This window comes from Nycticebus coucang, chromosome 3 (genome assembly GCF_027406575.1).
Source record: "Nycticebus coucang isolate mNycCou1 chromosome 3, mNycCou1.pri, whole genome shotgun sequence".
In the NCBI taxonomy this organism is placed as follows: domain Eukaryota; kingdom Metazoa; phylum Chordata; class Mammalia; order Primates; family Lorisidae; genus Nycticebus; species Nycticebus coucang.
Window position 1 is genome coordinate 68,950,899 of NC_069782.1, and position 25,039 is coordinate 68,975,937.

General features: G+C 45.5%; 1 protein-coding gene across 1 annotated transcript in view; it reads right to left on the reverse strand.

The window, feature by feature from the left end:
* BRD4 (bromodomain containing 4) overlaps positions 1 to 25,039 on the reverse strand; it is a 103,549-nt gene that overhangs the window by 35,626 nt on the left and 42,884 nt on the right. Inside the window, 1 exon segment of the mRNA XM_053586554.1 lies at positions 615 to 933. Within this exon segment, the coding sequence (XP_053442529.1) occupies positions 615 to 899 (285 nt within the window). The 5' untranslated portion in view covers positions 900 to 933.

Consider the following 25,039-nt stretch of genomic DNA (forward strand, 5'->3'; position numbering starts at 1 on the left):
AAGCTGAAAACTATCTAGGGAAGGAGAAGAAAGGTGGGGATACAAAAGAACAAGAGCAAGGGCACTGTGTGGCCCTGACAGGGAGAGAGGGCACTGCTGTTCTCTAGCTGTGCAGCGGTAACCAGGGCCTCCTCCATAGGAGAGAAACTGATGACATTTCCTCCTCTGAGCTCTAAGTGATGATGATGCCACTAGCAACCACTACTGCAGCAAGCCAATCCCCCTCCAGCACAGTCTGACCAGCCACACCTGAAGAGAAAAGGGCCAGGTCAGCCATGTGCTCTGACTTTAGCTCACCATGGGACTGGAAGGAATCTGTAAATATTCATTCTCCCTGTTGTTTTAGTCTTTACAAAATTTTCCCCAGAATCCTGATAGCCAAGATACCAGTTACTGTTTAAGCCAGTTAGCTCATTCATTCTTTTCCCCAACTGTGGTTCCTCAAGACTGCTGAAACCACTCCCTCAAGGGTCCCTCTGGTACTGGCATTCAGAGCTGGGACTGAGCTCTCAACCATGACTCCAAATGCATCTCCACCCTCCCCTGGAGACTACCTTCACCAGGAAACTTGCAGGAGATCTTGAGGACCCCTGAGCCCTGCCCAAGCTACTCACAGGGAGGTTTAGCTTGACGGCGTCCACAGGCTGCTGGAAAGGCCACGCAAACTGGTGTTTCCATAGTGTCTTGAGCACCACTCTGAGCAGATATTGTAGTTGGTTGGTCTGCCTCTTGGGCTTGTTGGGGTTGGAGGTCTCCGGGGGTGGAGGGTTGGTGCTGGCTGTGTTGGCTGGCTGGGGTTGGGCCTGGGCCTGCGTTGTAGACATTTGGGAAGTTTCTAGTCCATCCCCCATTACTGGCAGATTTCTCAATCTCGTCCCAGGGCCGCTCTCCACAGACATGCTAGTGATCCCATCACATTCTTCACTGGGTACTCTACAAGGGAGAAAAGAGTCCCCATCAGAGACTAGTTAGCAGACAGCACTATCTGTAATGACAAGTCCCTCCAACTGTGGCCTCCAAGGACTAAGCTTCTCTGATGGTAACTGGTCAGGCTGGCCAGGGAATCTACTTCATGCGCTTGTCTAAAAGGGATCTACTGCCTCCTCTCCTCAAAGATTCACTATCCAGTAGGGCAGAAAAATGATGTACCAACAGAAGGGAGCAGAATGCAGAGGAGAAAGTTGACCAGGAGCCAGCAGGGGCTCTGGGAGCTATGGAGTTTCTGAGGAAGGAGGTACGATAAAGCCATGTCTTACGACCTGTATCTCCCTTCCCCACCTTCAAGCTGTTAAGCTGCCTAGGTGAAGACAACAAAAATTTGCAGATCTCCAAAATGATATTTTCATTTGTGGCTCACAAAGCATGTAGACAAGTCAGTAATTTCACTTGGTAAGCCAGGGCCAGGCAGGAAGTCCAGGCTCACCCACTCTTGGCCCACACAGTCCACTGCCAAGCACTCAGGCAAGGCCTCACGCTGAGTACATTTTATCAGTATCTTTAATAATGTATGTTTGCTGATGAGAAAAATCCACAAATGTACTGCTGATAACATAAAGACAAATCCATACTTGATCTACCATTTTAATTAACAAAAAAGGGCACCCCCCGTGGCAACACAGAACCCCACTCCAAGTACCTATGGGAGCACCCCTCTGGTGCCCTCCTCACACTTGAATGACCCTGCTGAGAGCCCTTCCAGTTCTGCAAATACTGCCACAAATATCCTTGCAAGGATGACTTTGTGTACTTGTCCATTTACTCCAATGGGACAAACTCCAAGATGTATAACCACAGGTCTGGGCTATGTATATCAAAATGAAATATACCAGGCGGCGCCTGCGGCTCAGTGAGTAGGGTGGCGGGTTCAAACCCAGCCCCGGCCAAACTGCAACAAAAAAATAGCCGGGCATTGTGGTGGGCGCCTGTAGTCCCAGCTGCTCGGGAGGCTGAGGCAAGAGAATCGCGTAAGCCCAAGAGTTAGAGGTTGCTGTGAGCCGTGTGATGTCATGGCACTCTACCCCAGGGCGGTACACTGAGACTCTGTCTCTACAAAAAAAAAAAAAAAAAAAGAAAAAAAAAGGAAAGAAATATACCAACCTACTCCCTATAGTGTTGACGCAAACATCTGCTCAAATGTATGAGTATACTGGCTGTTTGCATCCTTTTTGTGCACTTCCTGTTTATGACACTTTTCTACCCAGCAGTTAAGACCGTGTAAGTAGGGGCTACCTGTATCTAATATCTAACAAGCAACTCTAAGAATAAAACTACAAACTAAGGGAGGTAAGAAAACCTTTCTTTCTGGCTGACGCAGTCAGACAATGGCTTCGGAAAAAAAGCAAGACAAGCTTTAGGACCACCAGACTCTGGTAAACAGAGGGACAAGAAAGACAGGGCAGAATGGCTGGCTCTATTATGGCTTTCATTCTGGAACATACTTTTAGTGGGTCAGGAAGAGCTTCATGCACAGTACATATTCACCATCCTAGTCACCAATGAATTACTTTGTAATTCTGTCCAAGTATAATTTAAGCCAAGATTCCCACAAACCTTCTTGTAAACAGAGTTCTGGACTATTATATTTTAAAAGCACCATGGGAGAACTTGGTATAAAAAGCTAACTTTGTAGACTATGGTTAGGGGCTGGGTAGAACAGGACCTCCCAGCCCGTGGCTGGCAGGCTGACTGCCTGACATAAAGGTCCTAGCCACACACTCCCTATACCAAGGCTGTGGCTGCAGGAGAGCTCACAAGGCTGACAAGCTGGAAAAACCAACATCTGGGGTGGGCTTGGGGGTGCGTGCCCGTAGCTTAGTGGTTAGGGCTACTCCAGGGAATAGGATGGGCAACCCACATGCTCCAGGGAGAGTGGGTTTGAACCTGGCTCGGGCCTGCTAAACAAAACCAAAAACAAACAACAACAACAAAAAATAGTCCGGTGTTGGGGTGGGTGCCTGTAATCCCAGCTACTAGGGAAGGTGAGGCAAGACAATCACTTGAGCCCAGGAGTTTGAGGTTGCTGTGAGCTATGATGCCATAGCACTCTATCAAGGGTGACAAAGTAAGACTCTGTCTGAAAAAAAAAAGAAAAGAAAATAAAGAATGAAAGAAAAAGAAAAGAAAAACCAGCATCTCCAGAGAGACAACTTCTTCCTTCCACAATGCACTAGCTGACTGCAAGTACAACTGTACCTGCAAGTACCTGGCTAGAAAATGCATGAACACAGCAATGTTATAAGGAAGAGTCTGGCATAGGCAAGGGACCTGTGTGGAAGCAGCTCAAGGCCGCCTAGTAAAATACTCTGAAGGCGACAGGGTATAAATCCAACTCTGAAGTTAACAAACGACTGAGTTAGGGTTATGAGTGGCAATGGCAAACACACTGTATGACTGTCCCTCAGTATCCAGGGGTGTTGGTCCCAGGAACCCTCAAGTCCCTTATAAGGAAGTGGTATAGTACTTGCCCATAACCTATAAACATCCTCATCTACGCTTAAAACCATTTCTGAGTATTTTCAATCCGAGGTTGGTTGGATCCTTAAGAGGATGCAGAACCAATGAATACAGAAGGCTAACCTGTACTCTGAATCTCATAGATTCAGTATGAGAACCAAATCCTTTTTTTGCTTCATTCGCCAAACAGGTAAGAGATTTAAGATGCCTGAGTTGTGCCTACTCAGAGTGGGGTGCGACTAATTTTTTTTTTTTTGTAGAGACAGAGTCTCACTCTATGGCCCTCGGTAGAGTGCCGTGGCCTCACACAGCTCACAGCAACCTCCAACTCCTGGGCCCAAGCGATTCTCTTGCCTCAGCCTCCCAAGTAGCTGGGACTACAGGCGTACACCACAACGCCCGGCTATTTTTTTGGTTGCAGTTTGGCCGGGGCTGGGTTTGAACCTGCCACCCTCGGTATATGGGGCCGACACCCTACTGACTGAGCCACAGGCGCCGCCCGGGGTGCGACTAATTTTTAAAAACCTGAATAATTTATTAATCCTTTAGCTCACAGAAGAGGACAACACTATGGATAGAAACATCCTCATGTCACCTACATGGAGCCCTCCAAGGAACAGAAGGTAAGGGTGTGCTACAGCATTGCTGTCTAGGTGTGTAAAGGGAGTCTTGTATCCATTGCTAAACAAGTTATTTCATGAGGTTAAACTGTGCCCAAGATGCCAGGCAAGAATTCACAATGTGTACCCTCCAATGGTATTCCTGAGACACAAGAAGGGGAGAGATGGCAACTCCTGCATGGGGTAAGGACACCCAGTTCAGGAAAATGGGATCAGGGAGGGCTTCAGGGATTCAAAGCCATGTCCTAGTACCTTTCCCAAACACAGTGCTGAGAACTGGGAAGGGACACCCAGAACTGAAATCAGACACCTCACGTCAGAGAGTTGTGGGGACTGAAGATAGATAGCTGGGCAGCAGCCTGTGGAGAGTATCCCCCCAAATAAGAGAGCAGTGAGCCCAGGAGTTTAAGGTGAAGATGGGTCATTTCCCCGAAGAAACTTTGTTTCATCATGAGCATCATGCCAACACTTTGATAGCTTAAGAAACAAGCATCATGGACTCCAGTGGTTTCTAAAGGCAGACATCCCATTGAGTGAGCTTGCTTCAGTCACTACATCCTACCAGGGTACTTCTAGTACAAGTTTGGCCAAGACTAACTAACTGCCATGTGGTCCTAGAAGTGCCTGTGGCATAAACCAAACAAGCTTATAGGGACAGAGATGCTGCTGGTGTGAGGGAGGTACAAGAGGAGGACCTAGAAATATGACGACAGTTCAAGCAGGGCTGGATGCTTGGAAGAGATAGGGTGGGCCCTAGAGCCTAGGGGCCCTAGTAAACATGCCCTAATGAAAGAAGGAAGGAGGCCACACAAAGTGAGGGCGGGGGGATTCAGCAGGACCTTCACAAAGAGCTTGCAGAGAGATAAAAAGAATACAGAGGGGCTCAGATGGCTCAGTGAGTAGGGCATCAGCCACATACAGAGGCTGGTGGGTTCAAGCCTGGCCCCGGGCTTGCTAAACAACAGGAGCTGCAATCAAAAATATAGCTGGTCATTGTGGCGGGTGCCTGTAGTCCCAGCTACTTGGGAGGCTGAGGAAAGAGAACTATGTAAGCCCAAGAGTTTGAGGTTGCCGTGAGATGTGATACCACAGCACTCTACCTGGGGGGGAGAGAGGTAGAGAGGGAGGGAGGGAGGAAGGAAAGAATACAGAGGGCCAGGAGTGGTGGCTCACGCCTATAATCCCAGCACTCTGGGAGGCTAAGGCCAGTGGATTGGCTGAGCTGTCAGGTTCAAGACCAGCCTGAGCAAGAGCAAGACCCCCATCTGTAAAGACAGCCAGGGGTTGTGGGGGCACCTGTAGTCCCAGCTACTTGGGAGGCTGAGGCAAGAGAATCACTTAAGCCCAGGAGCTTGCAGTTGCTGTGAACTAAGATGCCACAGCACTCTACCAAGGGTGACAAGTAAGATTGTCTCAAAAAAAACAAAAAAAAAAACAAAAAACAATTTCAATGTTACATTGCACTATATTCTTCTCATCAATGCCATAGCTTAAAATGCTTGATGTTCAGCAGTTGCCTTAGTAAAAAGCAAACATCATCTAAAAATCAACAGGAACGGGAAATGCAGGCAGCGGTTTCCAAGCTGGTTCAAAAGTATGAGTACTAGTACAATGCCTGACAGGCACACCTACCCCATTAGAAGGTAACTATTGTCACATAAAGATAAAATAAGAGTATTATCCTTTCAACTAACACATTACAGAGTATATTTTCAAACAGCTATATAGCTGTTGAGACATTAGCACTTATTCAGTTGTTTGTACCTAACTACCAACTAAACAAAAAATCGTTGGGTATTTCCTTTAGCCTATGATTACTGTGAAAAAAACTAAGATGCTTAAGGATGTTGTTAATCAAGAAAGTTTAGGAACCATTGGGTTAATGAAAATCAAAGGGTATTAATTACCCAAGTTCACAAACCTCTGATTAAACATGCCTGCTTTCAACGATGGTATAATATTTAAATGATTTGAGAAAAATTTAAGGACAGCATTTAACAGACAACACAACAGTAATATTAAGCAACTTTCAACAAAAAATATTTCACTTACTTTGCTATTACCCTTATTATAACTAGCTAATAGTCTAGAAATCTGAAGATACAGAACACAAAAAATTCCAAACAAGTTGAGAAAATTGGGACATTTTCCACAGTGATGGACCTCCCACTAGTAAAGCAGATGTCAGCAAGCCTTCTCCAATGCACTGTAGCTGTCTCCACCCACTCCACCCCCAATCAGCTTCCATCCTCTGACAGGGCTCCAGGTCTCCAAATAGGCTTTGTTCTGAGTCCATTCTTCAAAGAAGCCTGGCCCCAAGCAACCTGTTCCCAATCAAGGAAAGGAGATTAGAAGGCAGGACAGAGATAAACAGATAGCAGGGCTGACTCAGTTCTGGGACTGAGGGCAGGGAAGAGAAAGACCACAAACTACCCAGAAATCAGCTGATTTCTAGAGATTCAGTTCCCAATTCCAGCAGCTGAATAAAACAGATGGGCTGGGACCCATTTGTACTTGTCGCTCCATCCTGGTCATCCAGGCCCAGGGATCCTGACTCAACTCCGTCCTGGCTATTAAGGCTTACTTGTCTCCAAAAATGACACAGCATGTAGACAAGATGCCAGGGAAGACAGGAGCGGTCATGAAGGTGAGTGCTACTTAAGAGAAGGCTTTCTGAAATTTCCTTTGAATTACGGTGAGCACATTCAATATAACTTTACTCAAGCCATCAGGAAAGCTCACCAGGAGGGACCTGCTGCTTCCTAGGCTAGAACCCTAACTAAAATGCACTTGACCTACATCATCTTAGTTAATACTCATAGCAACCACAAAAAGCAGAAGGCAGCTTCATCTTCATCATCATCCTTTGGGTGACACAGAGGTACCAGGGGCCTAGTCAGCTGTTAGTCCCTTGGAGCAGCGGTTGCCTCTTTGCTCCATAGCTGTCCCCACTCACCAAGGACACAGCAGGTCCTCGGCCTGGCCAGCTGCACCACACTTCCGTGTCTCTAGAAGTAGGCCTGCCTTCTCTAAAGAAGCAGCTGAATGATACATGGCCCACGAGCTGGGTCTCAAAGGCAGATTTCTAATTGTGATATTTCCTATGAATTTCATCCCTGTAAACAAATCAGTACTAGGACAACTTCATGCAGTACTTCGCCATCTGCTTACAATGAGATGAGGCTCCAACACAGGCAAAATCTGAAACATGTTCCCTGCTAACGTTCTGGAGTGCAGGGCAAGGACAGTGAACACCAATTTGTCATTTATCCTTCTCAAGCAGTAAGCAGCCCGAGGAAACATGATTTAAATCTGTTTTATGCCAAGCAAAGTACCAGGTGATGCCAGCCGACTCCAGCTGCTCAGGAGTTCATAGCAGCATATACCCTCAGGCAGAGGAAGCCTCCCACCCCCAACACACACACCCTTACAAGGCTCTTGAATGAAGATTTGGGGAAATCTACATTCTACCCAGGGACAGAGAAAAGGGGATGGTGGACCTGGACACTGGTAAAAAAAACAAAAAAACAGTGGTTTATTTCTCAATATTAATCAATACACATCTTATCCCAGCCTTGGAACATCTTTGCTGAAATGCTGATCACATAACATATACCTATCAGAAGACCCATTAAAAAATAAAAAAAAGCCTGTTTCCCTCATAGGTGCACAGCAATAGCTACTGGCTACCTCACATTCATGATGACTGCCCTGTTTTATTGTGCAATCTATGTCAGTGGGGAAGCACAAACAGGATTATTGTTCCTACTGACCAGCTCAGGCAGCTGGTGAGAACAGCACACATGTCATCAACCAGACTACTTTGCCTGGAGCCAGGCCAATGGCTGTGCGCCGAGGCAGCTCTTAAAGGCCTTAATCCTCCTTCATACTACTTGTACACACCCTGCCCTGGCACCACCCCCTCTTGGGACCTGCTAAGCAGGGCTCCATTACCTCAGACCCTGCAGCCTCCCTTGAACCAGACAAGCCAGGGTAGAGAAAAGCCAGCCTTCCTCCTAGGGAGGAGTGTGCACCACACTCAACCTTCCTGTCCGTAGTGGAGGGGACACAGGTGCACAAGAACCTTGCAGCTAGGAGGACCAGGAGACTGGGCAGACCACAACCCTGCCAACTAGAATTTCAGCCTCTTTACTTAGAACTGATCAGAACGCCAATTAAACTAGTGACCTAGGAATACTGCACCATCTTCTGCCTACAAAGCTGCCAGCAGGTAGAGCAGTGATCTTCTACCGGTGTGCTGCAGCAAACTAGTATGCCAGGAGAGGATCTTAGTTGTGCAGTGGAAATTTTTAATCATTAATTATTTTTAAAAGATACAAAGCATGGGCGGCGCCTGTGGCTCAGTGGGTAGGGAGCCAGCCCCATATACCAAGGGTGGCAGGTTCAAACCTGGCCCCGGCCAAACTGCCACAGAAAAATAGCTGGACATTGTGGAGCTGTGTGACACCACGACTCTCTACTGAGGGCAATAAAATGAGACTCTGTCTCTACAAAAAAAAGGGAAGAAAAAAAAAGATACAAAGCATAGTAACTATATTCTTTTTTTAAAACTTTTTTTGGATCAACATGATTTAAGTGTGTCACACACAGAAGCTTATAGGTCCAAGTGTGCTGTGAAATTAAAAAAAAAATTTTTTTTAAACAGCTAAAGGATTAGTGACTCAGAAATAGTAAAAGTTTCCATTGTTACATATGGCTTATGTCATGGTTGTCCACCATGGACCAGGAGGTGTCCACCCTTTTTTCCCCTGATGGTTAAATCTGGGCAGATGGATTCGTGAATTTAAAATGTTCCTGTGAGACGAATGCAGCAAAAATGAAAGAAAATGTTGATGTAGACAAGATCAAAACTGTTTGGCTGGAGCATATATTCACAGTGGTGGCCTAGGCTAACTTTTCCTGTAACACGCTAAAGGGCCAATACTACCAGCTGTGCAGTACACACAGAGTGTTGAAACACTATTCTGCCACCACCAGAACATGAAAGCAACCACAGACAGACTTTAAACAAATGCACTTGGCTATGTGCCGATAAAACGGACGGGCACACAGGTCATACAGCCTATTCCATGGGTTTATAGACTTGGTAAAAGTCTGGGACTGTGATGTTATATTAGAAAATCATAATGCAAAATTACAGATAAAATGAGACAACAAAGTACAGGTTAGTGGGCACATGGAACTACACAATGAAGCTGGATACAGTAGCAGGTCTGTGGATAGCTATACCCTATTTATATTGAGAAACCAACCAACCAGCACACACCAACACTCCCCAGACTCTTTGCAATCTGACCCTGTCACAACCCCCCACTGGCTTCTGCTGCTATCTGCCTGCCCGTCTGGTGAGCCAGCCTTCCCAAAACAACTGCGATTTAAGTTTCCAAATTTGAGACTGAAGGATTATGACAGAAATACATTATTTCAAACTAGGCATTCCCACTGACCCTGCCTGTGCCCCTGAGTTGCAGTTGTGCCCTTCACAGATAAAGAATGACATTTTCAGCCAGGCGAGGTGGCTCACGCCTGTAATCCTAGCACTCTCAGAGGCCAAAGTGGGTGAAATGCCTGAGCTCACAGGTTCGAGATCCCTGTCTCTGAAAAAAAATAGCCGGGCATTGTGGCAGGTGCCTATAGTCCCAATTATTTGAGAGACTGAGACAAGAGAATCCCTTGAGCAGAAGAGTTTGAGGTTGCTGTGAGTTATGATGCCATTGCACTCTACTGAGGGTGACACAGTGAGACCCCGTCTCAAAAACAAAACAAAACAAAACAAAAACAAAAACAAGGGGGGCAGCGCCTATGGCTCAGTGAGTAGGGCGCCGGCCCCATATGCTGAGGATGGAGGGTTCAAACCCAGCCCGGCCCAGCTGCAACAACAACAACAAAAAAATAGCCGGGCGTTGTAGGAGGCGCCTGTAGTCCCAGCTGCTCTGGAGGCTGAGGCAAGAGAATCGCGTAAGCCCAAGAGTTAAGAGATTGCTGTGAGCTGTGTGATGCCACGCCACTCTACCCGAGGGCGGTACAGTGAGACTCTGTCTCTACAAAAAAAAAAAAAAAAAAAGAAAAAAGACTGCCTTTTTCAAAGCTCTTATTCCATCTCTTTTACTTGTCTTCACTTTACACCTTCTTAGTTACTTATTTTCCAAGATAGCTGGTATGGTATGAGGTATGTGGCATAGATTCATCTACTAGGAGGTGTCCACCCTTTTTTCCCCCTCTCCTGCACAATGGAAGAATAAAAGTTGCCTTGAGCCATGCAATAAATACACAAACATTAATGAAAGTTGATTAGCCAAAAAAAAAAAAAAAAAGGCACTTAACACCACTGTTTGGACACCCCTGAATGCAACAAGACAAGATTTATATAGAAAAAAACCCTCTTCCAGAGAGACTCCAAGAAGGGCAGAGAGCAAGACAGACCACATGCTAAGGTGGGCAGCAAGGCTGGGAAGGCTGGGCACTTCCCTCTGCTTAGAGAGAGAGTTTCCTAGTAGAAAGAAAGCACAGGCAGCAAGAATGAAAGATGAGGCTTCTTGAAGGACTTAAAAAAGGTTAAGAGTAAAAATGTTGGTTCAGGGCGGCACCTGTGGCTCAGGGAGTAGGGTGCTGGGTTCGAACCCAGCCCCAGCCAAAATAACAACAAAAAAAATAAATTCATAAATAAATAAAAGAAAATGTTGGTTCAGTCTAGGCAGGTCATCTAGTCTTAGGCTACCTGTGGTATAGGTCAGAAGCTTCTAAGGACGACATCACACTAGTCCTTTGGAATTTTCCCGCTTTAAACAAAAGGACAAATCAAGTTCATGATCGACACATGAACAAAACTTACAACTATAAAAAAAACACAACTATGATATTTCCAGCACATCAAACACAAGGAAAACACAATAGTGCCAACTACCATGTATGTATTAAGGTCAAGCTATTTGGGAATTTGAGAGGACCAAGGAGGGATGAACGAGAGGCAGATGAACAATCTGTATGGCCCGTGACCACAGTGCCCGTGGCTAAAAAGTTCCAGAACACACCAGCTTAGTACACCAGCCTGTTACACCTAAGCAGAAACAACAAAGCACATGTACACAAGAACAAACCCATGAGTGGGAAAGGTGACCTTCCAATCGGCTTTTCTACAATTTCACCCACCGGCAAGCAGCCTGGACGAGTAATAAGCAAGAACACATCACGCCTCTAAGTTTCTTCGGAAAGCAGCGGAGCAGTGGCTCTGACAAAGTGACTCAAGGCATCCCTAGAACTCATGGGGACACATAAGCCCTCTAGCATAGTGCTTCCAGAGACACCAGGACCCTGACACCCCCAGCATTACTTCAGCCACAGCCATCGAAAAGCCCTCACTGAGGGCGGCACCTATGGCTCAGTCAGTAAGGCGCAGGCCCCATATACGGAGGGTGGCGGGTTAAAACCCGGCCCCAGCTGAACTGCAACAAAAAAATAGATGGGTGTTGTGGGAGGCACCTGTAGTTCCAGGTACTTGGGAGGCTGAGGCAAGAGAATCACATAAGCCCAGGAGTTAGAGGTTGCTGTGAGCTGTTTGATGCCATGGCACTCTACTGGAAGCCATAAAGTGAAACTCTGTCTCTATATAAAAAAAAAAAAGAAAAGCCCTCATTGGGAAGGAAAGCCATAGCAGGCCTTTCATGGCCAACAGGACACACAGCAAGGAGCCAGGAGCAGACACATCCAAGGATGGCAGGCTACACACTAACTCAGTATTTGGATACTGGAGCCCAGTTACCTTGATGTAGGGCTGGTGTTAATGACCTTTTCTTCAACAATATTACCCTGGAGCCTGTACTCTTCTTTGTGAAACTGGGTTTTAAAAGAAAGATCTGGGCTTGGCATCTGTAGCACACTGGTTGTGGCGCCAGCCACCTACATTGAAGCTGACAGGTTTGAACCCAGCCTGGGCCAGCTAAACGACAACTGCAACAACAACAAAAAAAGCTGGGTGTTGTGGCAGGCACCTATAGTCCCAGTTACTTGGGAGGCTGAGGCAAGAGAATTGCTTAAGCCCAAGAGTTGGAGATTGCTGTGAGCTATGATGCAACACCACTCTACCGAGGGCGACAACCTGAGACAAGAGAAAGAGAGAGAAAGAAAGAAAATGGCTCCAGGAAAGTTGATTTTTTCCTTTCACCCTGCCTCATCTCTTAACAGGTACAGAACCCAAACTATGGGGAGTGAGGAGTGGGGAGAGGGGAAGGAGAACATCACACTTCTCAAAGGAAAAGTTAACACAGAAAGTGAAACAAAGTAATGTCAGAGCTGGAAAGACCCCAGTGCTTGGCTGACAAAGCAAGAATTGAAGATGGACCTAAGGTCCAAAGATGAGCAGTCAGTAAGAGCGGACACTGTCTAAACTGCCAGATTTATATCTGATATACACCTCCAAGGGTACAGAAAAGGTTAGTCCTGTATCTTCACAGAAGTCTCTGACAGTCAGTGCCACCTTAGGGAAACAGGCCAAGGGGTCCTGGCTTCCCTGAAGTCTTGACTTCCTTCTAAGCTTCTCTGTTCTCAAGTAAGAGTAAGAAGCCCGGACAACCCGTCTTCACTCACCACTGGAAGGCCCCTAGTAAACAACAATTTCTACTTCTGCCCAGACAATCTAACCAAATTAGTTCGACAGAGATGCTTAGATTTAAATAATACCCTCTTGGATTTAAATGACAGCCTGTCCATCTCAATTAACTTTCAGAATACAAAGGAGACAAACTCACATCATTCGGATGAGAAGAGCCAGGGAAACAACGAACCTGGTAGGGATCTCTACTGCTTTGAGAAAACTCATCTTTCTGTTTGCCTTAACTTCCAAGGAGAGTAGTGCTGGAAAGAAAAAGTTCAAAGCAACCATATCTCATCTCCTCACAGTACTCACACATTGTCTCCTAGCTCCTGTTTCCAGCCCCTACAGGTAGCAGTCACTTGCAGTGTCAGCCTTAGGTGCTGTACCCCAGACAGCTTCAGGTGCCAGGAAAGCTGGCATATTGCTGATTCAAGAGTCTATCCCTAAAACCTACGTTTACTCCCTTGCAGATGTGGTCAACCTGCCCTTCTTGTGAGAAGATTTTAGCCCAACAGAAACCAAACCCAGGGTGTACTAACTAAACCACACTACCACAGAAACTGTATTCCCTAGAACTCCTTGTCACCTTTGCATTAAAAACATGAAAAATGGGCGGCGCCTGTAGCTCAGTGAGTAGGGCACCGGCCCCACATACCGAGGGTGGCGGGTTCAAACCCGGCCCTGGCCAAACTGCAACAAAAAAAATAGCCAGGAGTTGTGGAGGGTGCCTGTAGTCCCAGCTGCTGGGGAGGCTGAGGCAGGAGAATTGCGTAAGCCCAAGGGTTGGAGGTTGCTGTGAGTCCTGTGACGTCATGGCACTCTACCGAGGGTGGTAAAGTAAGACTCTGTCTCTACAAAAAAAAAAAAAAGAAAAGAAAAATATTTAAGGATGTAAGGCTGGGCACAGTGGTGCATGCCTGTAATCCTAGCACTCTGGGAGGCCAAGGCGGGTGGACTGCCTAAGCTCACAGGCTCAAGACCATCCTGAGCCAGAGCATTCCATATCTCTAAAAAAATAGCTGGACGTTGTGGTGGGCCCCTGCAGTCCTAGCTGCTTGGGTTGCTGAGAAAAGAGAATCGCTTGAACCTAAGAGTTCGAGGTTGCTGTGAGCTATGATGCTACAGCACTCTATTGAAGGTGACAAAGTGAGAATGTATCAAAAAAAAAAAGTAAAAAAAAAATTTAAGGATGTAGAAATAGTATTCATCACATACAAAGCTTTAGACCAGGATCCAGAATAATAACAAGTGAAAAAATGAAAATGCGCACAGATGCACCTGCCTGAATAGAAAAAGAGATTGCAAGATAGATAGGTATCTTTGGCTAATTTTTACTAATACTTTAGGTATTTGTTTTCTCTAACTTCCTGAAATGATATGAATATACTTTTCAATCAGGAAAAAATGATTTATTTTTATTTTTTTACCTTTAAGGGAGACTTAAATGGCCACTGAGGGTGGGGGCAACAGGCATACCAGGAGAAATACCCAGCTTTGTCAGAATGGCATTCACCCTGGACTTAGCAACCGGCATAAACGTGCATGGGAGGCTCCGTGCCTATAGCTCAGCGGCTAGGGTGCCAGCCACATACACTGGGGCTGGCAAGTTCGAATCCAGCTCTGGCCAACTACAACCAAAAATAGCCGGGTGTTGTGGCAAGCGCCTGTAGTCCTAAGCTACTTGGGAGGCTGAGGCAGGAGAATCACTGAAGCCCACGAGTTGGAGGTTGCTGTGAGCTGTGACACCACAGCACTCTACCAAGGGCAACACAGTAAGACTGTCTCAAAAAAAAAAATAAAATAAAATAAAAAAGTGCATGGTGTAAGTCACAGACCCACATGCCAGGCAGCACGAGGCACACATCACCCTTCTCCAACTCTCCAAATCACTCTTGAAGTTTCCTGGGATGCCACATTGGCCATGTCTCATTCAGTGAAGGAGCCACGCTGAGCAGGTACCCTCCTACCCTTTCCTGAGTCCCAATGTCCTCCCACCAATGCTTCCTATGCCTCTGTCCTGAGGACCAGGGGCCAACAGCCAGACAGGAGGAGAAAGGAAGCCACCTCCTACATTTAAAATGCATTACTCAGGCTCCAGGGTAATATTGTTGAAGAAAAGGTCATTAACACCAGCCCTACATCAAGGTAACTGGGCTCCAGTATCCAAATACTGAGTTAGAAACACCAACAGCCCTGATCTCTTCCACTCAACCAGCAGGGGTGAAACCACCCACCCCAATACAGGTTTAACACATGAAGTTATTATAAGCCAACCAAGGGCTGTGCCAGGGCCATGGGGAACTCAGAGACCTGAATCCTCCTTACAAAAGAAGATGAGAAAGTGTCCAAACATTCACCAAAAAAGCCAACAGGGCCCAGAGACTTCAGCAGCATGGAAAAGGAAATAAGAAAACAAACAGGTGGAGGGCATCAGCCAGGGATGCTGTATGAGGTCAAACTCCCTACTTGCACCACATCTGCACATTCCCAAGAGAAGAAATCTAATGTGGTAAACTCATGCATTTTAAAATTTTCTAGGCCAGGTACAGTGGCTCATGCCTGCAATCCCAGCACTGGGGAGGCTGGGGCGGGTAGACTGACTGAACTCAGTTTCAAAACCAGCCTGAGCCAGAGCAAGACCTAGTTTCTAAAAATAGCTGGGTGTTGTGGCAGGCGCCTATAGTCCCAGCTATTTGGGAGGCTGAGGCAAGAGGATCATTTGAGCCCAAGAGTTTGAGGTTGCTGTAAGCTAAGATGCCATGGCACTCTACTGAGGGTGACCAAGTGAGATTAGGTCTCAAAAAAAAAAAAAAAATTTCTAGTAGCCACATTAAGACAAAAAGAAATAGGTGAAGTTCATAGTATATGTCACTGAATCTAATACATCCAAAAGATCATTTTAACATGTAATCACTATAAAAAGTTGAGATACATAACCTTTTTTTCCCTACACTAATCTTTGAAATCTGAGCACGCATTCCACACTTAAACACTGTTTCAATTTGGATGCCAAATTTTCATTCATAATATTTTATCTATATTTACATTCTATAAACTTGGAATTGAAAATGTGGATTCACTTATGCAAGGTGTCCTAAACATACTTACATAAACTTGGTTCTAGGGCCTGTAGAAACTCACACCACTACATGTTTAGTGCTAGTAAGACCCCAGTCAGTCCTACTCCCATCGCCTCCATCATCTCTGTGCTTCTGATCAATTTGCTTTTTATAAACTAAATACGTTTACTTAAAAGAAAACATTAACATGTGTCATAATATGCTAACCTGTGTGAATGAGGGAGACAGACATTTCTGGAGATAGCATGGGAAATCACAACATGCAATACAATCATTATGCTATGTGTAAAAAATGTTTACTGTGGGTCTAAAGGACAATGCCCATATTCTTTAAAAAAAAAAAAAAAAGCCAATCATCTTTTAATTTACTTCTATGGGGGGAAATTTAACATAAAATTTAACAATATATATTAAGTATTTTTAGCTGCATACAATTCAGTGGCATTTACGTACACTTATACTATCATGAAACAATCACCACCACTATTTTTAGAACTTTTTCATCTTTCAAAACAGAAACTAAATTCTTGGCTATTAAACACTAGATCCCCACTCTCTCCAATCTGACTACCTCGTAGGAATGGAATCACACAGTACTGATCCTTTTGTGACTGGCTTATCTTACTCAGCATAGTATCTTCAAGATTCATCCACATTATAACACCTCTGAACTTCCTTCCTTTTTAAAGCTAATATTCCACTGTGTAGCTATACATTTATCCATTCATCCATCTATGAACACCTGGGCTGCTTCCACTTTTTGGCTATTGTGCATAGTGCTGCTATAAACATGAGTGCATAGTATCTGTTCTGGTTCCTGCTTTCAAAAGAATACTCTTTTTTTTTTTTGTAGAGACAGAGTCTCACTTTATGGCCCTCAGTAGAGTGCCGTGGTGTCACACAGGTCACAGCAACCTCCAACTCCTGGGCTTATGCAATTCTCTTGCCTCAGCCTTCCGAGTAGCTGGGACTACAGGCGCCCGCCACAATGCCCGGCTATTTTTTTTTTTTGGGTTGCAGTTTGGCTGGGGCCAGGTTTGAACCTGCCACCCTAGGTATATGGGGCCGGCGCCTGTGTAGGGCGCCGGTCCCATATGCCAGAGGTGGCAGGTTCAAAAGAATACTCTTATTCCTAACCTTTGACCGCCAAATAACAAGTACAGCCCTTCAAACAAGATAGTCATTTGCCATTTATGTTTGAGCACTCCTCAGTCAAAGGGTTAAACAGAATGTTTGCTGAAGTACACAGAGCTATAATATCACATCTGAAACTTACCATCAAAAGACTTAGGAAGGGGAAAGTACACACTGATAAAGCAAATGGCAAATGTGACAAAATCTACTTTTTACAAGATGTAAAAAAAGTTTGTTTGTCTCAATAACAAAACAAAACAAACAAACAAAAAAAAACAAACCCAGAGTCTCATTTTGTTGCCCTTGGTAGAGTACGGTGACATCATAGCTCACAGCAACCTCAAACTCTTGGGCTCAAGCAGGCACCAGCCACAACACCCGGCTATTTTTTTAGAGACGAGATCTTGATTTTCCTCAGGCTGGTCTTGAACCCGTGAGCTCAGTCCATCCGCCCGCCTCCGCCTCTACCTCCCAGAGGGCTAGGATTACAGGCATACACCATCATGCTTGGCGTCATAAAATTTTTTTTTAAATTAAGCAAAGCATAGTGGTTCACACCTATAATCCCAGCAGTTTGGGAGGCAGAGGTGGAAGGATCACTTGAGGTAAGGAGCTCAAAGATCAGCCTGGGCAACAAAGCAAGACCCCGTCTCTACAAAAAATTAGGAAAAGTAGCTAGGTATGATGGTGTGCACCTACAGTACCAACTGCTCAGGAGTTTGTGGTGGAAGAATCACTTCAGCCCAGGAATGTGAATCTGCAATGAGCTATGATCACAGCACTGTATTCCAGCTTGGGTGACAGAGCCAAATCTCATGTGAGAAAAAAATAAATACAAAACTGAAAAGTTAGAAAAAGAAAAAAAATCATTCATTAAAAAACTAGCACCAGCTGCTATAAAACAAAAGTCAGTGGAAAAATAAAAACAATTACAATGAAAATAGCCATGGCTGCAGGCCCAATGTTGTAGGGTACAATTCATTTGGACAAAAGAATAGCACCCGATGCAAGCTTCTAATGAGGGAACTGGAAGATGGGGATGGCAGTCCTTGCACTAGCTAAGTTAGGGGTTAGGCACCCCATGCTTTTTTTTTTTTTTTGAGACAGAGCCTCAAGCTGTCACACTGGGTAGAGTACCATGGCATCACAGTTCACAGCAACCTCCAACTCCTGGGCTCAAGTGATTCTCCTGCTTCTGCATCCCAAGTAGCTGGGACTACAGGTACCCGACACAATGCCCAGCTATTTTTTGGTTGCAGCCGTCATTGTTTGGCGGGCCCGGGCTGGATTCAAACCCAACAGCTCATGTGTATGTGGATGGCGCCTTAGCCGCTTAAGCCACAGGGGCCAAGCCCATCCCATGCTTTGAAAACATTGTTGAGGGGATGAAGAGCAAGGTTAGTAGGGAAGCTACTGCAAGAAAGTAAGATGAGAAAAAAAGGAGGATATGATCAGACTCAAAAGATAATTTCAGAAGCTGAATCAACTGGACTCCCAACTGTTGAAGCCAATTCAAAAGCTGGGATCAATCTTAACTGCTGAACCGTGAAATTGTTCCAAATTTCCACAAAGACAGGGTCATCTTTGATTAAAAAAATAAATAAATAAACCAACAAAACCCAAAAGGGTTACCTGGGTCTCCTCTATGGGAGCAGAGAAGAACAGCAGCTAAGCAATGAGGATCAATGAGACCATTCAGGAAAATGTACGTCCAGAGTGTAGCGCACCCAGAAAATATAACTGAAGTCCCTGCTGAGGAGGTACAAAGAAAAGGTTATCTGGGTGGCGCCTATGGCTCAGTGAGTAGGGTGCCGGCCCCATATACGGAGGGTGGCGGGTTCAAACCCAGCCCCGGCTGAACTGCAACCAAAAAATAGCCGGGCGTTGTGGTGGGTGCCTGTAATCCCAGCTGCTCGGGAGGCTGAGGCAGGAGAATCGCGGAAGCCCAAGAGCTGGAGGTAGCTGCTGTGAGTCCTGTGACATCATGGCACTCTACTGAAGGCGGTAAAGTGAGACTCTGTCTCTACAAAAAAAAAAAAAAAAAAAATGAAAGAAAAAAAAAGGAAGAAAAGGTTATTAGTCGGCGCCTGCAGCTCAGTGGGTAGGGTGCCAGCGATGTACACGGAGGCTGGCGGGTTCGAACCTGGCCCCAGGCCAGCTAAAGCAACCATGACAACTGCAACAAAAAAACAGCCAGGCGTTGTAGCAGGCGCCTATAGTCCCAGCTACTTGAGAGGCTGAGGCAAGAGAATCACTTGGGCCCAAGAGTTTGAGGTTGCTGTGAACTGTGACACCACAGCACTTTACGCAGGGCAACAGCTTGAGACTCACTCTCAAAAAAATAAAAATAAAAAAAGGTTATGAAACCAGATGGCAACACAGCAAGGCAAGTAAAAGCAGCAGGTATGGGACACATGGCTGTTGGCAACTTAATCAGAGTAGGGAAAAAATAAGTTGTCCTCTAAGAGTTGAACAGTTTATGTAAAAGGGGAGGAAACAATCTACCCTAGAAAACCAGGTACACAAAGACTTTGCTATTTTGTGGAAGACTGAGTCTTGCTCTGCTGCACAAGCTGGAGAAGTATCACAGTTCACTGCAGCCTCAAACTTCTGAGCTGAAGTGATCCTCCTGCCTCAGGCTCCCGGATTGCTAGGACTACAGGCATGTGCCACCATGCCTGGCTAAATTTTTTTTTTTTAGACAATAGTCTCAGTGTGTCACCATCGGTAGAGTGTTGTGGCATCACAGCTCACAGCAACCTTAAACTCTCGGGCTCAAGTGATTCTCTTGCCTCAGCCTCCCAAGTAGCTGGGACTATAGGCGTGCGCCATAATGCCCGGCTATTTTTTGTTGCAGTTGTCGTTGTTTAGCAGGCCCGGGCTGGGTTCAAACCCATCTCCCTCAGTGTATGTGGCCAGCGCCCTAACCACTGAGCTACGGGTGCCGAACCATTCCTGGCTAATTTTAAAAATATTTTATAGAGACAGCATCTTGCAATGTTACCTATTCTGGTCATGAACTCCTGGCCTTAAGCAATTCTTGTGCTTCAGCCACCCAAAGTGCCAGGATTCAGGGTTGCACCACCAAGCCTGGTTCACAAAAACCACCAAGCCTGGTTCACAAAAACATCTGATACTGAAAGAAACTTTAGGACTAAAGTAAATACATAAAAAAGAGGAAAAGGGGGTGGGCGTAGTGGCTCACACCTGTAATCCTAGCACTCTGGGAAGCTGAGGAGAGTGGATTGCCTGAGATCACAGACTCGAGACCAACCTGAGGCAGAGCCAGACCTCATCTCTAAAAATACCCGGGCATTGTGGTGGGCACCTGTAGTACCAGCTACTTGAGAGGCTGAGGCAAGAGAATAGCTTAAGCCCAAGAGTTGGAGGTTGCTGTGAGCCGTGATGCCACGGCACTCTACGAAGGCAACAAAGTGAGACTATGTCTCCAAAAAAAAAAAGAAGGGAAAGGAGATAAAAACTGAACTTCCAAAGATGGCTCCTAAGCCCAGACAAAGACCCTAGTGGGCCTCTCAACTTCCCTTATCACTAGAAGGAGGGGACCGAAATGCAATTATTAAGTTAGATGATTACCCCCTATCAAAAATTAGCTCCTTCCTGAATGTTATTTTAAAAAAATAAACCAACAAATCCTAAACAGGTTAGCTGGGTGTCCCCGATGGGAGCAGAGAAGAGCAGCAGCTAAGCAATGAGGATCAATGAGACCATTACGGAGGTCTCACCAAGGCATATGCAAAAGTTGCCCAGAACTGCTGACACTGCTTGAGCCTTCCATGCCTTCACTGGCTCACAGAGAATGGCTTGGTGTCACAGTTTTCCCTTGTTCTTGCCATGGCAGCCAAGCAGCTGCTGCTACACAGGCCAGCACAGCCCCAGCAGACAGAGCTGCCAACAGGAGGAAGTCAACGCTTGAGGGTGGCCACCAAGTGAGGCTGTGGAAACCTTCCCCAGCAGATGGAGATGGGCCGAGTTCTGAGCACACTGCTCAGTGAATGGCATGAATGAGCTCTTTCACTGGCACCAGAGAACATGCAACAGTACCATCTGCTGAGGGGAGGGAAAGGTCAGATCAGAGAAGCAGGTACCAACTCCTCAGCCCTCCACAGCCACTGAATCCCCACAATGCCAATGAGGCTGCAATAGGAAAGGTCCCCAAACATGAGGAAATAAACAAAGAAAGTGAGCTACAGTCTCTCTATCCATGACAACCTGGGAAAAGCAAAATGCAGAGCCACAACAGAAATGCTTCACATTTTCTACCTCTGCTTATCTTTGCTCAGCTCTCCTACATTCCCACCCCGAACTCAACTCCCCATGCTTCTATTACCTGGTATAGGACACACAGCTATTGGCAACTTAATCAGAGGAGTGGGGAAAAAAATAAGTCTGTCCTCCAAGAGTTGGAACAGATGATGTAAAAAGGAAGGAAATGGAATCTACCCTAGTAGGGGTTCAGACAACTAGTGCCTAGGAGCCAGAGGCCAGGCCCTAGAAAGAATATAGGCAGGCTTGAGATGTTTTTTCCATGTCTCCAAATGTATCCAGTAGAAAGCTACATCAGAAAATAGGCGGGCATTATTTCCCTGACTCAAAAGCACTTTCCAGATCTCTAAATCTGATGAACCTGGAAGAATAGAAGATTAAAAAGGTATAGGCTGGGTAGGTGGATTGTCAGAGTTCACAGGTTCAAGACCAGCCTGAGCCAGAGCAAGACCCAGTCTCTAAAAATAGCAGGGAGTTGTGGCAGGCATCTGTAGTTCCAGCTACCTGGGAGGTTGAGGCAAGAGAATCACTTGAGCCCAAGAGTTTAAGGTGGCTGTGAGCTATGATGCTACAGTACTCTATTGAAGGTGACAAAGTGAAACTCTCTCTCAAAAACAAATAAATAAATAAATAAAGTAAGAAAAAAAAAGAAAAGAGGGCGGCGCCTGTGGCTCAGTGAGTAGGGCGCCAGCCCCATATGCCGAGGGTGGTGGGTTCGGGCCCAGCCCCGGCCAAACTGCAACAATAAAAAAATAGCCAGGCGTTGTGGCGAGCGCCTATAGTCCCAGCTACTCGGGAGGCTGAGCAAGAGAATCGCTTAAGCCCAGGAGTTGGAGGTTGCTGTGAGCTGTGTGAGGCCACAGCACTCTACCGAGGGCCATAAAGTGAGACTCTGTCTCTACAAAAAAAAAAAAAAAAAGAGAAAAGAAAAGATAAGGTATAGACCATAGGCAATGGGAGGAGAGTGCTGGAGAAGGTACTGGAGTCCCCAGCCTCTGGATTCTGCCCATGGGGCAACACCCACAACCAGTCCTCTGCCTACACAGATAGAAAGGCACAAGGCACCACAGGCACCTCAGCAAGGAGCTTATTATCAAGGAAGACCTCTTGAGGAGTAACCTGAAGGGCAAGGGGAAATTCACAATTTTGTTTTAGTTCTTAAGAGAGATTTTGTTTTAAGGGAGAACAGATTAAAAAATGAAAAAACATGATTGGCAGGGTGGGGGGGAAGTCATACACTGGACACATGAACCCCCAATGACAGAGGTGTGTGCACTTCTGAAACCCAGAGAATGAAATCCCTAAGGACTTACCAGAGGATTCGTTAGAGACTGAATCTCCCATCAACGCCTCCCTCCCTCCCTCCTGCTCCTAATGACACTTAAAACCAAGACTAAGCTGACTGACATATAGATTATTAGAAGTATACTCAAATGAATGTTAATGCTAAAAATTTAGACTTGGCACCTGTACCTCAGTGGTTAGGACACCTGCCACATACACTGGTCCTGGGAGGTTTGAACCCGGCCTGGGCCTGCTAAACAACAATGACAACTACAACCAAAATACAGCCAGGCGTTGTGGCGGGCACCTATAGACCCAGCTACTTATGAGGCTGAGGCAAGAGAATCGCTTAAGTCCAAGAGTTTGAGGTTGCTATGAGCTGTGACACCATGGCACTCTACCAAGGACAACATAGTGAAACTCTGTCTCAAAAAAACACCCCCCACCCCAAATGTTAACAATTTAGTAATGTGCTGGGCACGGTGGCTCACATCTGTAATCCTAGCATTCTGAGAGGCTGAGGTGGGTAGATTGTTTGAGTCAGAGTGAGACACTGTCTTGCATGTCTTGGCACCTATACCTCAGTGGTTAGGACACCTGCCACATACACTGGTCCTGGGAGGTTTGAACCTGGCCTGGGCCTGCTAAACAACAATGACAACTACAACCAAAATACAGCTAGGTGTTGTGGTGGGCACCTGCAGTCCCAGCTACTTGGGAGGCTAGGGCAAGAGAATCGCGTGAGCCCAAGAGTTTGAGGTTGATGTGAGCTGTGACACACATTACTGAGGGTGACAAAGTGAGACTGTGTCTCAAAGAAAAATAATAATAATTCAGTAATGGACCACTTTAATTCTCTTCAAAATGCAACACTGACTTATAACAGTATTTCTGATGTGCCTTCAGTAATCCTGTTAACATGTTAAAACACAAAAATATAATTTGTTCCCTTGGAATTCACTAGGTTGCCACAGAAATAGCATCAAAATGCATTATACTTTCAGGTGAAGAAAGGCATCGCGGGTGCTGAAAAATAAAAACCCTCACCGAACTGAAAATTCAGTCCAAAGACACCTACCCTTGTGGGTTCACAAGAAAATCAAAAAACAGCCTGAGCAAGAGCAAGACACTCTAAAAATAGCTGGGCGTTGTGGTGGGCACCTGCAGTCCCAGCTACTCGGGAGGCTGAGGCAAGAAGATCGCTTAAGCCCAAGAGTTTGAGGTTGTTGTGAGCTATGAAACCACAGCCCGAGTGCAACAAAGTGAGACTGTCTCAAAAAAAAAAAAAAGGAGGAGGAGGAGGAGAAAAAATTAACTAAAAGTATGTGATATACTAGGAGATGATAGGTACTATGGAGAAAAGGAAAGAGTAGAAGATAAATGGCATAAGATTTTCAAAATTCCTATTCTTTATGACTTTCACTAAGGCTCTGTGGTTTCTAATCTCTTCCCATTTGCTTTGTATAATTGATTACAAAATGACAATTCACCCAGATAACAAACTTTTTCCACTGAACATCTCATCCATGTGCAAATTACTCTAAAGTTGCTTCCCTACATAGATACCTATTTTGAACACTGGAGGCATGTGGTTTACTAAACCATGGCTTCTATTTGGAGATAGCATCTTTAGCTCCTATCTTCAAAAGACAATGAAAAAGGATGGAATTTATTTACACCTTTGAGAATTTACATAAAAACATAGCTTGTTTAAAGCCAATCTCATACCACAACTTTGGTAGTTTTACATGCTTTAATATTTTGCCTGGACATAGATAACAAGCATATGCACAATGTCCTGAGACAAGTGATACTCAAGTCATCCTAGACTCCAACCCTCAGGCAGTTTATAATGACAGCAACTCCTAGGTTTACACTGCTCTAGCCAGCAGGACGGTGATTCCTTCTGGCACACCAGTTATTTAGCTAGTAACTAAATAAATGACACAATTGCAGGCAGTGCAGAATGACAGCTACTCAGCTAGCCAAACCAGATTTTTCACTTCACAAATATGTACACTTTTAATAAGAAACAAGACAAGACCAGCTGCAGCGGCTCATCCCCATAATCCCAACATGAGGTGGGAGGATCTTGAGACCAGGAGTTTAAGACCAGTCGGGGAAACAGTGCAACCCTGTCTCTTACCCCACTTTCCCAAAAAGCCGAATATGCTAGTTTGCACCACCTATACTCCCAGATACCCAGGAGAAGGTGAGGTATGAGAATCCTTTGATCTGAGAAGCTCCAGCCTAGGTTAACAGACTAAGAACCTGTCTTGCTTTAAAAATAAAAGAAGACAAAAAGAGACTCCTGGTTATGACAACAAGCCACTGTGCTTTATGATCTTACCCTGCCTGGTCGTCTCCGTATGCTGGCATTCTTAGAAGTTTCACAGCTCTCACATGCCAAAGGCAACAGAGAGCTTCATTTCACAACCACGTATGGGGTGTCTTCATGACTTTTACACCTGTGGCTGCAGACATGTATGACTTACCTATACGCCAAAGAGTATCTGTTTGCTCCTGGAAATGCGGCACCCAGAAGCCCTTGGTATTATTTGGACTACACAATG